Consider the following 16103-nt stretch of genomic DNA (forward strand, 5'->3'; position numbering starts at 1 on the left):
CAGGTATAGGATTTTCATTGAAACTGCTTGCAAGTTAACATGTTCAACTGTTGACATTTTAAATGGATTTTCCACTGGGTATTTACATCTTATTTCTGATGCTGGCAGGAAACAGGAGACTCCTGAACCCAAGACAAAGTACTTCATTGCTCAGTGTCACAAGTCTTAGCATTTGCATCAGTTCACATTGTTGCCATGAATCAGAGGGGAAAGATGACATAACACCAGATGGCTATCAGGTCACAGCTTGTTTGTGTTGTAGCTTGGAGTCTGTGACTTTTGTAGCAAGTAGTGTGTATTCTGTTCTTCATTCAAGAGGGGGAGACATGTCTTCATTTGTTAAGGTTGCTCACTGCAAGTGTAAAGAGGACCTTGCATTTCTGGCAGAACCTTCTTACTATGTATGTGCTCACGAGATCCACAGAGAGAATGGTCCCTCCAAACACAAAAGAATAACTCCCGTCTCACAACCAAGAAAATTGAGACAGAGGAAGGTTTCAAAACTTGTCCAAGGACACAATTTGAAGCCAGAATTCAAATCCTTCTCTATATTCTGAAGCCCATGATATTTCCATCATAAATTGTTGAAAACCGGAAGAATGTTGAAAAATTAGTTTACCACATTGCTCTTTTATTATGAATCAGTATGCTAACACATGTGAAACTTAATACTAGAACAATTACTCATGGCTTCTGGCACACACCTGAGGACAACATTGCTGTCCCATGGCCTGTAGTTGGAGAGGATGCTGGAATCTGCTCTTGGTACTCAGAGTGGGCTGAACAATTTGGCATTGATTATTGCCCAGGCATCTCTGGGGACACCTGTCCCTCAGTTCCTGGATGGAACTTGGGCCGTCTTTTGCTGCTTTCCCAGACACATTAACAGAGAGCTGCATTGAAAGTAGAGCAGCTGGAATTGTAACTGGTGATCATATGAGATGTTGGCACCACAGGTAGAGGTTTTATGCCACAGTGTCAGCCTCCTTTACAAATATTATCTAAAGCCTTCTGTGTATCTGGCTCTGTGGTAGGAGTAGATGAAGCACAGAGAGAAAAATGAACCATACTTTGTCAGGGTCACTTAGCACAGCTGTAAGTACAAGCTCATGATGATAACATCTGGAGGAGAGTGTTAACAGTCAGGAAGGTTGCTCTTCCTGAATTCACCACCGGAAATAGAAAAGTCTTGGACCAGCACAATGGCTTAGCAGCTAAATGCTCGCCTTGCACACACTGGGATTCCCATATGGATTCTGGCTCGTGTGCCAGCTACTCTACTTCCGTTCCAGCTCCCTGCTTGTGGCCTGGGAAAACAGTCAGGGATGGTCCAAAGCTTTGGGACCCTGCACCCACATGGGAGACCTGGAATAAGCTCCTGGCTCCTGACTGGCTCAGCTCTGAGATTTTGGGGAGTGAATCAGTAGATGGAATATTTTTCTCTCTATATCTCCTTTTTCTCTGTAAATATGACTTTTCCAATAAAAATAAACAAATCTTCACATAAATCTTTTTAAAAAGAGAGAAATAGAAAGTCATATCAATCTCTTTTTCTGGCTTCTCTGAATTTCTGGTTTCATTAATGAGGACCCTGTGCATCTTTGGTAGAATTTTATTAGTGTATTAAGGAAGAAGATGAGTTTTGACTCAGAAAAAACTCAATTCTCATTTTTTTAAGACCCAACTGCTAAAAGACACTTGGAATAATTTTAATGCAAGTTGTTAGAAGAATTCTTATAATTTGAATGCTCAGCTTGTATGAAAGGGCAGACTCATTTTGTTCTCAAAAGTCTCCAAGGAAAATGATGGTAGTTGAGAGTTAGATTGGGGCACTTCCATGTTTCTGATAAAAGCTGAGAATGAAAAGAAGCTTTTGACCTTTTTGACACTGCTGATCTAAACATAATACTTACTGGAAGCAATTATAGTCGTAGACCTTGAGACAGAGAAATTTGCGTCCAGAAGTCCCTGCAAACAGTGCTTCAGTGTCATCTCTTTCACTGACTGCATTCCTGCCCAGTTGATCCATTCAGTTGTGTAATCTTAATATAATTTGTGGATTAACTTCCAGAGATATTTGTCAGGGTTCAAGTCCACCTTGAAAGTTGAAAATGTGAATAGCAGGCTTGTGTCCTAATCACATAAAAAGGACTGGAAGGATGCTTATTCACCCAAATGATGAGCTGCGGTTGCCTGTGGTCAGGAGATTATGGGTAGGCTGCCTCCATCCTCACCTGAGGGTGCAAAAGGAGTTCTCTGCCTCCCCTGGCTTTCTGTGTTGTTTCTTGCCTCACCCATGGGTTATTGTCTGCATTTTTTAAATGCTGCAAACAGCACATGTGTAGTGCTTTTTTAGTGCAAGTGGGTGTCAGATGATGAGTGAGCAAGAGCAAGAGGTCACGTAGCAGCGATTGGCGGTGGGTGGCATTCTGGTCATGTGCTTTAGCCTCACGTTCCTCAGGGTGATTGTAGGATTAGATTTGTTGCTTCCTTTGGTCTGTTGCTCCCCACCCTCAACTTTTTCCTCCCTGTTAATTCATTTAACATGTATTGGCCAAGTGATATTGGGTTCTGAGAACTGAGGATAGAATGAACAAAGAAAATTTCAGCCACATGAGCTCTCTGCATGTACATAGCTTTGAGTCCCAGCTCTATTCCTGATTCCAGCTTTTTGCTCAGGCGCACCCTGGGACATACTGGGGGTGACGCAAGTACTTGGTTGCCTATTTTTCTTATGGGAGACCCAAATTGAGTTCTAGGTACTTGGCTTCAGTGTGTCCTGGCCTGGACTATTACGGGAGTTTAGGGAGTGAACCAGAGGTTGAGAGAACATGCTCTTTACCTTTCAAATAAATAAAAGATTAAAAAAAGAAAATTAACGGCATTATGGGATTCATACTCTATTTTGCCATTAAGAAATAGAACTAAAACATGACCAGCCAGGTTGTGATCAGTAGTAGGAGAGAAAACAGCTTGTTATGAGGCAGTTGGAGGACAGGAAGGTGACGAGCAGGTGGCTGTTTGGTACCCGGTAGGCATGAGTATTCTGAATTGGGAATGGACTTTGACTCTTAAAGAGACAAGGGTTGGATCAGGAGAACTGGAGCAGAGGGAGTAAGCTGGGAGAAAGGACGGAGGGGTAGCTGGGACCCAAGCCAGATATGCCTCTGGGTTTTAATTGCATAAGATGAGAATCTCTTGTGGGAGTTTTGAGCAGAGAGTCAGGTTGAGAATACATATTACAGAAAAATCACTGTATTGTATCTGTAATTTATTTAAGGTACTTTTTATTTGATGGTGGGTTTCAATATATAATGAACTACTTTTGCTAGTGTCGAACAAACACATCAGCAATATTTTACTGGGGTATTTCAGAGTTACAATTCACATTGCACTGGAACAAGGAGTGATGCTTTCTGGGAAATCACCAAGCAGGGATTTAGGAGACTGTGTGTCATTGGTGAGTGTGAATCTTTGTCTTTATGTGGTGGTGTATGAGAAATGTAAACCTTTATTTTCTGATACATATACTCCCAGCTGAGTGCCATTGGGCTGGGTTTCATATAAACCTGGTGTTTAGAATGCAGCAAAACCATGATTCTCCAAGGATGGTGCCCAGTGTCACATGAGAACTTTGTTAGAACTCCAAACGTAACACGTGCAGAGTGAAAACTGCCGTTTGTGATGCAGGCACCCTGTTCTGGAGTGCTGGTTTAAGTCCTGGCTACTCCACTTGTGACCCAGCTCCAGAAGAGATGACCCAAGTTGCTTGGGGCCCTGCCACCCACATGGGACACTAGGTTGGAGTTCTGGGCTCCTGGTTGTGGCCTCCCAGCACTAGCTGTTTCAGGTTTTTGGGAAGGAAATCAGTGGATGGGAGACTAATCTCTCTTTCCATCTCTTTCTCTGCAGATTTTAGTCCTTACCCCAGGCCTCTTCATTCTGCAGGGTTCAGAAAGCAGTGACAAGTCATCAAAATAATTCTGACTCACATTAAAATTGGGCATTAACAAGGCAACCTAGGCAGTTGCCTACAGCTGGGATATCTCATTTCAAATCATTAATTGAAATACCTTTTAATGACAGTACTAATCTTTTGAGAGATTTACCTGTATGTATACCAAATGCCTCTCTGGGTTCCTTAGATGTGCAGAATTTCAGAAGTTCTGAGCTATGATTTCAATTGGGATAAGGCAATCTGCCTGTAACTCGCTTTCACTGATGACTGAAAAATATTTCATTGGCCCAGTGATGTAATGGACAGTTCTGAACTGTCTTATTTATATATTAACTCTGGTTTTTGTTTATTTGGTCTTCATTAACATGCAGTTGTTAAAATACATTACTCAACATGAAAGACATTGCAAACACAAATGCAAATGTATGATTGAAATGTTGTGTTTGGTTTTGAAATAATCTGGATGATTGAATAATACTTTGGTCAGTTTTAATAACTATACTACCTTTGGAATGACATTGGAAGTCGAAGATGTTTAATAAAGTTTTGTTGACTTCTGAGAGTAAGTGTCCTCAGAACCCCAGAGATATTTGGGATCAAGTCAATACTGTACTGTGTTGTTTTTCATGATTCTCAGAGGTCAGTATTTCTATTGTTACATGTCTTAGACCCTAAGCTTTCCAGAACTGTGGTGCTTCCCGTTGCTTGTGCCTCAGTATCCCTGTCTGGATGACAAGTGTTTGTACATTCTCTTTTAGGAAGAGCACATAACCCTATTTTTGGAGAAGAAGATGCTGGCACAAGGATGTGAAATGAAGGGGCTCCTGGAGATGATGTGACTGATTGCACATGCTATGTTTTTCTAACAAGCTGGATGTCATCAACCCTAGTGAACATGTGACATGTAATCACTATTTTGGAGGCGAGAGTTGCGCCAGCACATTTGTAGTCTTGCTTGTCACTCACTATATTTCAGACTGGTCAGAATCCAATCATGACCACCTTTGGTAGACATTCAAAATAAGCCATCTTCCTGGCTCTCATGCCCCATGAGGCTCCTTTGTGGAAGTAGCTGATCTCTGACAGCAGAACTTTTAACTGAGAACACCCTGGCCCACTTTAAGGCACCAGTCTGTCCCTGTAGTCCTAATAATCCCACAGATAGTCTTCAGCAGTGAGCAAACACGGCATTGGACAAACGTGTTCTGAAATACAGGAGAGGGATTAATTCCTTGCAGAACATTTAAAAAAGCACTCTTCTCTAATCTGTCAGTTGTTGCAGAAGCTTCTCCAACTGCCTGCTGGCTATGTTTTTTGGCTACATCTTTCCTCAGTCAAGCTGATTAAGACTCATTTTGGTCAAAATAAATTCATGCCTGGGCAAACAACCAACACGCAGAGTCTCAACCAGAGGTAATTAAGTCCACATTCACTGGCTGAGGCAGACTCTTAACAACCACTGCAGGATGCAGCATCCTTGACGAACCAGTGACACCAATGTGTTCCCGGTGTGTCAGATTATCCTGGAATTTATTTGCTGTGTCTCCCCCATCACTGTAGAGCTGTTCTTTGATTCTGGTACATGAGTCTGTCTGGTAATGGTTCTAAATCAGCCTGTCTGCTTCATGGCTGCACAGAGAACTTTTCTCAGGATTCGGTATGATGATGATTAAAAAGGGAACATGGAGAGACAGATGGTAGACTTTATTTCACTGGCTCAACTGTTGCTGTAGGGGATGATTACACATTCAGGTTGGTGGCACCAGAAGTCAAACCTGAGATTCTTTTCATATGTTTCCTTGTAGGCGAGGGGTAGGGAAATATGTCTATTAGGATGAATTGGGATGCATACTTAATATACTAAAAAGATAAGGGCCTGGTGTGATAGCCTAGTGGGTAAACTCCTTGCCTTGCAAGCACCAGAATCCCACATGGGTGCCTGCCGGTTCATATCCTGACTGTTTCACTTTCTATCCAGCTTTCTGCTTGTGGCCTTGGAAATGCCTTGGGACCCTGCACCCACATAGGAGACCCTGAAGAAGCTTCTGGCTCCTGGCTTTGGATCAGCTCAGGTCTGGCCATTATGGCCATTTGAGGAGTGAACCAGTGGATTTAAGATCTTTCTGTCTGTCTTCCTCTCTGTAAAAATCTGCCTTTCCATTAAAAATAAATAAATCTTCATATATATTTTAAAAAGATAAATGTATAAATTACATCTAGTCTTTGAAAACAGAATGAAAGAACTCAGAAAAAGGGCTCTGAAGTGATCTTGTCCAGGGTAATGATGGACTGGCCTTTTCCAGGAGCCAGAGAAGATGTGACCCAAATCGTCATTTTGTTCATTCAGGTTCTAGTGAATTGGTCTTCTCTTGGGAGGTCCCGTTGCTTTCAAACCCACTGTTTACCGTGAGCACATGAGGCTTTTAGTTGCCCTGCATGCTTCCCCACTTGCTAGAGAAACAAGATTTAGAATTCCCTTTGAGGAATCACCCCATCCCAACTTTCAGTTCCAAGTTTGGATGCTACTGACTGTCCCTCTTTCCTCAGCCAGTTCCAGGGTTTCAGAAGATCCGAATCACCAGCGTAGCTCGCCTCCTATCCACAGTGATTGGCTTGGGAGTGTGCACATGACTTAGCTGGGGCCAGTGGGAATTAGGCCCATGCTTTTCATTGGAATTGTAGGAGAAAGCAAACTGTTTTTTTTTTTTTTCACTATATTTGGAGCTGGAAGGCTAGATTCTGGCGGTGGGGGAGGCACCTAAAGAGAAAAATGTTGTATGAAATCTACATGAAGAAAACGATGAAGGAAGGAGCTTCCATGACAATGTTGAGAGGACATCCTGAGCTAGTCACACTTGAAGCTATCACGTCCACATATCTTCCAGATAGTAAAAATCAGTCTTGTTTATTATGCTTAAATCATTTTGTCTTAGCTTTTTCCACTTGTTAAATAAGAGTCCTAATGTGTTCAGGGCAATAAAGGTTGAGATATATGTTGGCGGTTGCTATGGTTTGAATGTATGTGCCTCTAGAACCAAACGTGTGTTCCTCCAAAGACTTGTGTTAATGCTACGGAGAGGCGGAAACCTGATCCAATGTGCCATGAAGTGAGACAGGGGCCTTTAAGAGGTCATTGGAGTCGATGGAATGATTGGGTGGAGCTCCTGTGACTGTATTCTGTTGACTTCCTAGGAGACCGTAGAGGCATGGACAGATACAAGCTCCCTGTCTCTTGCCATATGATGCTGTGCACTGCCTACGGCCTCTACCCACAGGGATGCCAATGCCAGAGGCCAAACCAGTGGGTCCAATTGAACATGGGCCTGAACACGATGGACTCAGATAAGTCTGTTTCCTTTAAAGGTTAGGCTACCTCTGGCATCTTATTGTAGTAAAGAAAAGCTGACTAATACAGTAGCAGATGTTAGTACCATTTTAGTAAAAATACTCTGGAATATTTTGAGACATGACCAACGAAATCCTTGGGCTGCAATAACTGAGCCCCCTTTTCCTCCCCCTTTATCTATGGCCTCTTCCAAAGTGGTTAACCCGTGATTAGCATTTTTTTTTCTCTGCTCTCCATTTTCCCCGCACTCCTGAGTAAATGCTTATTCCAGCGGATGTCGAGGAAACAAATGCCCATCCATCCTGTGGCCTGCCCATTGGCAGCAGCTAAGGAGGGTTGGCAACTCTGTTTCTCTGTAGAAAATAGGAATATTTTAAGAAAGAGACAGGAAAGTGCATTCATTATAAGCTTTTTCTTTTTTTTTTCTGTTTTAGAATTTAAGCTTATGAGTTTGTCTACGCCCACTATATTCATAATTACAATTTAATATCTGCATACAAAAGCTATGTCAAAATCCATTTTTTCCCAAATATACAAATTTTCTTTTTGGATAGTTCAAAACATTTTGATCACAGATGTCAACAGAGTTTTAGGCTGAAAAAAAAAATATTACCAATCTAGCAATATCACTTAACACTGGTTGCAAAACACTGGTTGCAAACAATGATTGTAGATCTGTTTTAGTCTGTAAGTATTTTTTCAGATTCTCAGGGCATAAAAGCATTATGGAAAAACAAAGTTTTCTCTGACTGAAGAATGGAGAACGAATTTGGCTTTACAATCAAATTAAAACTGCCAAGTGAAGGGAGGCCCAAAACAAAGAAATGGCACACCATCACGCCAGCTCGTTTATGCCCTGACAATTTCTATATTAATAATACATGTGTCAAGTGTCTTCTTCTGTCTTACTTTGTGCTCCAAAAGTTACACGAGTATTATCTGCATCCTGAGGAGGGCAGATGTCTAGTTGATTGTCTTGTGCATAAGGTGGGTCCGTTTTAACTGTGCAACAGAAAGCCACAAACAGCATTTTATCTGCACAATATTGCTCTTAAAGGCGGCATCAAGGACTGTGGAAACACACTGGAAATGCACATTTTGCATTTGCAAACATTTATAAACACAGTAAAAATTCTGCTATAAGGCCAAACCTTTTTTTTTCTCCCTATCTTAATTTTTATTATGTATGTTGTGTTTTTAACATATTTTTTTAAAGATGAAAGTAAAATGTTTTCAATTGTAAAAAATACACACCGGGCAATGCCTTACCTGGATAATAAATATCTACATCACAGTACAATAAAATTTCTTCTCTATAAAATTTAAATATGGATTATAATCTATCACTATCAAAAGAAACACTATGCTAATATTTCCATATTATTAAAATAACAGGAAAAATTACGAGCTTATTTTAGAACCCGATGCCATTGCCATTGGAAAGGACAAAGAAATCCAAATGTCGGTCATCGTCCCGCTTTTGAAGAGGGACTACGGCTGGGTTATTCACTTTCAATTCAGTTCATGAAAAAGGTTTAGCCTTACAAATGCTGGCTACATTTCAAAAACCATAAGACTGATTTCATAATTTATGACTCATGCAGCAGAGAGGTTGGGATGACACCCCTAAGGAGTTTCAGAGAGTAGAGATTGGGTCACGGACGACATGCTCAGGGGGAGCTCGGCAGTTCACGGAGGCTGAGTCTGGGGGCTTAGTGTGGAGGAGGGGCCGAGGTTGGTACACCTGTTCACGGAGGAGCAGAGTCACAAGGCTGGCCATCCACACTGGCATCTGCACCGCAGGAGAAGGAGGCGTCACGGGGGGCACAAGTGAAGGGATGCTGCTGGGCTGAGGCATCAACACGCCAAGTGCGTCATTGAGGACAGAGGCTCATTGAACTAGAAAAAGCTCTGAGGCGGCACGCGGTGTTAGGAACAGAACTGTTAAGAAGGAAAGATTTCTTTTTCCCGTTGTTTCTGGTGATACTGCACACTTGGAGAGCAAAGTACACTTGGGGTTACAAACGCACACACGCACACACACGTGCACGCACACACACGTGCCACAACACACACCCCTAAAAGTGATTTCTGAGTAAGAATCTCAGCACGACGCTGGATTCTCTATTGGAATGTCTCTCCGCTGGCGGGGAGGAGGGTCAGATGCCAAGGGTACTGTGACATCAGGTCCACTGATTTGAAAGTCCAGACAAGGCCAGGGTTTTTTTTTTTTTTTTTTTTAAAATCCAGAACAGATCCCTTCTAATAGAGTTTTGTGGGATGGGGTCTTGAGATGTACTCAGTACTTCAGCCTGTTTCAGAACAGGTCACTTGACCCATCAAGGCCACGATTCTTTGAATCCTTGTAAGTTTTCCTTTCAGCCTGAAGTACTCAAAGGTTCATCCTCCTCAGCAAAAAGGATTCAACCTTCAACAACACTTCTTGGTCAGCAGTTTGCCTGTTTCAGGCATTCGGAAGCTGAGCATCACTTCAGAATTCACTTGATCCCTGTGCAGGAAGAACTCCCCTGGCAGTTCCAATCATGATGAATCCCATAGCATTCTGATTCAGAGTGAGATCAGACTCCAGTCTCACAGGTGAATCTATGTGTCTGGAAACTTTGCACCACCCAGGACAGCATCAGCCTGAGCCTAGAGGCATCTGGGTATTTAGCTTTCAAAGAGTGTCTTCCAAGTAGAGTCAACAGATGGAGCTGAGATGTTAATAAAGCAGGGACTTGGGGAGGCTGGCTAGAGGCTGCCTAGCAAAAAACAAAAACCCAAAGCCTGCTTGCAAATAAAGTTGGTAATCTGCCCATGAACTTCATGCCCAGACTTTTCATCTCTCTGCCTATTTCCTTTCTTGGTTGTATACTTCCAACCAGACGAGATTCTTAATGATGTCCTTCTACTTCCCTTAAGGTCATCTGCTTTCCTCTAACAGGGTGAGTAGTATTATATCAAATTCTTACCCTGAACCAATGCCAAATATATGTTCCTTAACTGTTATGTGGGTCATACTCTTTCCCTAATGAAGCTAGAAATTTGACTATAAAAGAAACTATTAAAATAACCAGATTCCCCCCCTAACCCTGATATCCATACAATATTAAGGGCAGAAAGGACTTCAGCAATCATGACTTATTTCTTATTCACTAGGTGGGAAAACTAAGATCTAAGGTTATGAATTTCCCATTTGGCAGGCCATGACCTAGAACTCAGGCATTCTGATGTCTAGGCCAGTTAGGCTCCACCAAACCTAGAAGAAATCAGTTCACTTGGTTTTCACGGTGACTTTCACTGCTTTGTTTTCAGGTCAGTCATACCGATATGGCTTATTTTCCCCAAATATTTCCAGGATAAGGCAGTAAAAGGCAGGCAGAGGAACCGTTGATCTCTACTGTGCCAGTGAACAATGAGATACATTCAGTTGCAAGGGTACATTCTTTGCTCCTTTTCTGACATTGAAGCAATGGTGTCACCACTGAGGTTCTGTGCACAAGCTGAGACTCCATCATCGATCGTTGGGGGGAAAGGGCACAAGGCTGGGCAGGGGAGGGAAGCATTGGTGTACCAGGTGTTTTCTGCAGGTGTTTCTTATTGAGATCTGTCAGGTTGAAGCTGTGAAGGGGAAGGCAGGGTTTGCAGCACAAACAGGCACTGTGTAGAGTTTAACCAGTGCTTCAGAGTCAGAGGGAAAAGTGGGCTGGGAAAACACAGATGAAGATAGCCAAGAACATGAGGATCCCAAGCTGTGGGGCCCTGCAGGGCTCTTGGAACACCATGCTTCCATACTACTCAGCACGTAGCAGCACTAGGCTTGCCTCAGAACGCCTCCAGCTGGAGAGTGCAGTCTCAGCTTGCAATGTTTTCTTGGTTAGAAGATATGATCCTTAGGGAAATCTGTGGTCAGCTCTGCAAAGATGCGAGCAGGATCGACACCTCAGGAACTAGGGAGATGACAGCTCAGATACCATTGAAGAGTGGTGACCCCTGTAAACAGACTGGATTTTTGTGGAAATGAGCCTAACCTGTGACTCACCACCTTCCTCCTGGGAGGCAGGATCCTATGGAATTTGGGGAGAAGGGGAGGCGGTTTGGAGGAGGAGGAGGAGGGCGGGGACTGTTGTGTCATGGACATTGTGAAAGATTTCTAATTTCTTTGGGCTAACTGAAGAAAACTGTCTTCCTTGTTGGCCGCAATCAGCCAAATAAAATGAAATCATAAGATTATAAAAATGAGACCAAAACAGGCAGCTGATTTGTTTTTAGGACAAGTGTGCGTACCAAGCGACGCCGCTGGAAGAGAACCAAAGAGTGCTGGAAGCCAGCATAATCTTGAATAGATGAGAATCAGTGGGCTTGAGTCTTTCCTTAAAATGTTGAAAGCCAGCCCTAACCAAAAGTGGTCTGTGCTCTGCTAACTTAAACCTCGCAACAGCCAGGCTTGGATCAACTCGGCCATATTCCCTTGGACTTAAGGCTTCTGTAGTCTTTTGCAGCGCCATTTTGCGTGCCTGAGTCTCTGGCCAGGGACAGGTGGGAGCTGGTGATGACTTGGTGCTGGTGAATTAATGGTGGTCCCCACCCCACCTCCACAGCTGTAAAACCTTCAAAGCATTCACATCAAAGCACTGAAGAACAAAACGCAATAGTTACACGTACCCGCATTCAAGGGGCAATTTCATCCATGTCTATGCCAAGGACTCGCTCCCTTTATCCCCCCAAAGTTCTTCCCAACATGAAGACAAGAAGAAACAAACAGAAAATTTCTAGGCAATGGAATGGAATGACACCCAGTAGTGCTGTGGGAATTTTAAGAATAAATCCAGTCTGTCTAATCCTCGAACACTTCCAAGAACAAAGGAGGGAAGAGCTCCGTGGGGCATTCCACCTTCATGTGCAGGAAGCGGCTGGCATGGCAGGCGCCAATCATCCGCAGGTCTGTCACCTTCATTAGGAGTTTTGGCCAAAAGTGTGTCACGTGGTGCTTTCGGTAATTGATATAGTGTTCAAAGGCCAACAGGAAGCTGTCTTGGTATTTTTCTATTCTCTCAACACAGGCAAGCCCTGGGCGATCTGGGGAGAAGAAGATGCATATTAACTCAGTGTGAGCAGGAGAAGGCTTGCTCAATTCAGTTCACATCCTATCGTGGAGGGTGGGTAGACCTGTGACTTGTCAATATCTGGGATGAATGTAAATTGCGGTACAAACTTTGGGGTGTAAGCGTAGGGTGGCATCTTTTCTATGAAGGGGGTCAGTACTGTGTCAAAATAAGCATCTTTAGTGTATAACAGCCACCTGCCTGGATGCAGAAATACTCTGCATAAAGAGAAGATGCTGCCTGGAATAGGGGTGGTCAAGGATAAGCATGCAGAACAAAGGGGATATGAAAAAGACAGGAGCACCAAAGGGCTTCAGGTAGCTCCCTGGAGGACTGAGAAGAACATAACCACTGCACAGTTGTGTATCAGGATGCAGGGAATCCTCCTTCCTTTTCCTTTTCCTTTTAGAAAAGTTCTACCTGTAGCAGTCTGTGCTGGTGGTGACGTGGGGTGGGGGAAACCCCCCAAACAAACAAACAAACAAACAAGAAAACCAGGGAAGAGTGCTGTGCTTGAGGCACCCTGTGGAGGGAAGAGAGTGGCTGCAGTGGACAGATCACAATCATGCAACATCCCAGAAATCCTTGTAAATTGTGGAAGGATCCCTTAGGCTTTCTATAATATGCAGGAGGCAACTCAAGTCCTTTAAAAAATGAGAAGCAAAGGGATGACATAAAAAGACTGAATGACGGGGGACTATCCATGCTACAAGTACTTGGGCAAAAATAACAACAACAATAACCAAAAACAATCTGATCTGTTAACCTGAGTGCATTCCTCAGGTAGCTCCTGGGAGTTAGCCATGTCCTCCCTGGTTCTGTTCTCTTTGATTTGTAGCTCACATAAAATGAATGTACTCTTCAAGAGCCCAGGTGTCAAGAAATCCAACCAGGGTTCTTCGTCATCTCAAAGAAGGGCCAGGGCCAATGCTTCCAAACATCCTCCTCAGTCTAAGCAAACTATGTGAATATTTGGGCCCAGATGGTAACTTGTGAAATTCCATTTTGAGTTTCTTCAAATTTGAGGCTGTAGCTCTTTGGATATCCTCAACTTCTCTCATGTCTCCCTTCTGTTGTCTGAATGCTCTCCAGGATTCTTTCACTTGTCATCCCAATGGAAAGTCAACACTACATTGCTTTGGCTTTATTCCTTCAATAGCAACAAAATGGCCTATGGTCTGTGTATCAAAACTCTGTCCTTTGATGAGAGATATAAAGACAAGATGGTCATACAAATGACACAGAAGTTTTGATGATGCTCAGCACATGCTATGTGGGTCTATGAAGAAAGTCACATTTTAAAGACCAACGACTGCTATTTGCTCCTTCAGACAGACTTTCTCAAAGATATGATTCTCAGATTGTCTCTATTTTCGCTCTCTGCTCACCACTATAGGATCAAGACCATCAGTAGCACCTAGAAATGGCTTTGTAGGAAAGGATTATGATACTGTGCCATTAAAATGTCAACAAAAGAAGGTGAGGCTGAGAGGAACTAGAGGCTTGGGATGCCGAGCAGTAAGTATCATTTGCCAAATGAACTCCGCCTTGTAACTATAGTGTCTGCTTCTTTCAATACTAAGGGAAAGTGTCCACATTACTAAGGTTGGATAAGCTTTTAAAGTTATTAAGCCTGCCACCTGGCTTTTAGGCAGTGACAGTCTTACAAAAACTAGAATTGGAAGATTTTTTTAGTTAGGTGTTTGATGGTGTTTGGCACTGCATTCACAATCCCACCATCTCCACCTGTTCGCTTATCCACATGACAGATTATTTAATAATCTGTTAAATCGATTCATGACAGAGGGAATGGCATTTTATTCAGTGAGAAAAATCCATTTGCCATAACCAACGAGGACCACAGAAACGGATCCCTGTGAAAATTTTATTGGATTTTTACTAAAGCTGGTTGCTGAAGATTCTGAATTTCAGATTGCTCTTTGTTCCAAAGGGGGGGTTAGCAGGTGTTAAAGACAGACTAGAACCATGCTGAACCACAAACAGTGCCTTATTTAGCTAGGAGGAAAATTGCAAAAAAAAAAAAAATCAAGTTTCTCACTGCCATTCAAATTTGTCTTTGTATCATTAAAATTAAAAATTATAACCTAGCTAAAAAACGACTTTGAGTCCTCCAGGAATACAGTTCCTGCAAGGTCAATGAAGCCCAGAGTCCTTAGACAAGCCACTAGTTGTCTTGTGTGTTGTGTTGTTTTGTTTTCTCTGCAGGGGGACTGAGGGCTGTGGGAACACCCTGGAACTCCAGAGGTCTCTGCAATTCCTGTTGCTGAACTTTCCCAGCACAGGTGTCTCTCTCCTGAAGCCAGACTAAGGCTGCCAGCAGGAGGACCACATACCAGCATCTGTCAAGCCAAGGCTCTTTCAGTGCTGTGTAACTCACCTGAGGACATCAGCAGGACGGCCTGAAGGAGGGCTACTTCCGTGTCATCCAGGTTGAAAGAAGACAGAGACATGCCCAGGTCAAAGATGGCATCCGACACCACGCCAAGACCCCCGTTTTTCAGCTGGCCCCGTGTCACTGCCATTTCCCCATTCAAGGTCAAAGTCTCACTCTCGGGGTCATAGCGTACAGCCGCACGAAGGGACATGATCTCCATGCAGCAGCCTTTGAGGAGGATGATCTGGTCTTCACATGGCAGCTGTAAAGAACCAGCTCACATCAGCAAGGAATAAGGGGACACATGCCAGCCAGGCACAACACACAGTCTCTTCAAAGCAGGAGCTTGCTGTGAGCCACAGTGGCCTGCGTTCTTTGAGTCTGCGATTGCTCCTTCCCTACTTGGCTCTAGACCATTTTCATATCCTAGTGGGTTATAATCTTCACCGATCCTAATCTCAGTAGTTCACATTTCTTCGTCACAAGTGTACACTCTAAGTTCTATTCCAGGTATGTGGGAAGCTATGATAACTCCGTTCTTAGTCTGGGAACTGAGGTTATGACTCCAAGAGATAACTGCTGATGTCAAACTCACCATGTCATTTGGGTCTTGCGGCTCCAGGAGCTAATAGCTAACTGCTATTTAGCTGGCAGCTGGGCTTTTCTTTCCTTTCAGAAGTGAATTGGCTCCATGAGTCTCTCAAGAGCACTGGATTAAAAGGGTGCTTAGAGAGGCATGCAACCTGCGAGGCCTGGGGACACGAACTGTCGGAGGGTTCCCACTGAGGTGAGGCAGAGCTGAGACTGGAGTTCAGGCCTGGGACTCCCAGAGTGAGGTCCTTCCAGCACTTCAGACACCAGTTTATTCAACATGCTGCATCTTTGTGCCAGTGTGGAGATCTCATTATCAGCTCATTTGGTTATGCTGCTAATTAGGATTTGTGATAATCTGATAACATTAGTAACACACTTAAAGAACTTTGCTAAATAAAAGAATAAAAACAGAATTTTATTTCCTGGAAGGGAAGAGTAACTAAACACCACTAACCACCTTGTTTGAAAGGCTATTGGTCTGTGAATTTTTTTTTTTATTGTTTTTCGATGAATTGGTGTCTTGCCAAGGTCTGCATACATTGCCTTAATTTAATCATCACAAAGCAGCAAGGTGGGTGTTCTAACCCCAATGTTATTTACAGACATGAAAACCCAAGAACTGAGAGGGTGAATAACACCCTAAGGTCATGGGAATACTTTGTGGATGAGGCTAGGAGTGGACGCTAGAACTGTTAGAATCTAACA

At 43.2% G+C, this 16103-nt stretch overlaps 1 protein-coding gene across 2 annotated transcripts in view; it reads right to left on the bottom strand.

Annotated features, from left to right (window-relative positions):
- Positions 1-11989: 11989 nt before the first annotated feature.
- THRB (thyroid hormone receptor beta) overlaps positions 11990-16103 on the bottom strand; it is an 81901-nt gene continuing 77787 nt past the window's right edge. For both annotated transcript variants that reach the window (XM_040965306.1, XM_040965295.1), the window contains 2 exons: positions 14808-15066; positions 11990-12383 (listed from right to left, as the gene is read on the bottom strand). In XM_040965306.1, coding sequence (XP_040821240.1) covers positions 12142-12383; positions 14808-15066 — 501 coding nt within the window. In that variant the 3' untranslated portion in view covers positions 11990-12141. The remainder of the gene's footprint in view (positions 12384-14807; positions 15067-16103) is intronic.

The sequence above is a fragment of the Ochotona curzoniae genome, unplaced genomic scaffold, assembly GCF_017591425.1.
Source record: "Ochotona curzoniae isolate NIBS_2020 unplaced genomic scaffold, NIBS_Ocur_1.0 contig_1302, whole genome shotgun sequence".
In the NCBI taxonomy this organism is placed as follows: domain Eukaryota; kingdom Metazoa; phylum Chordata; class Mammalia; order Lagomorpha; family Ochotonidae; genus Ochotona; species Ochotona curzoniae.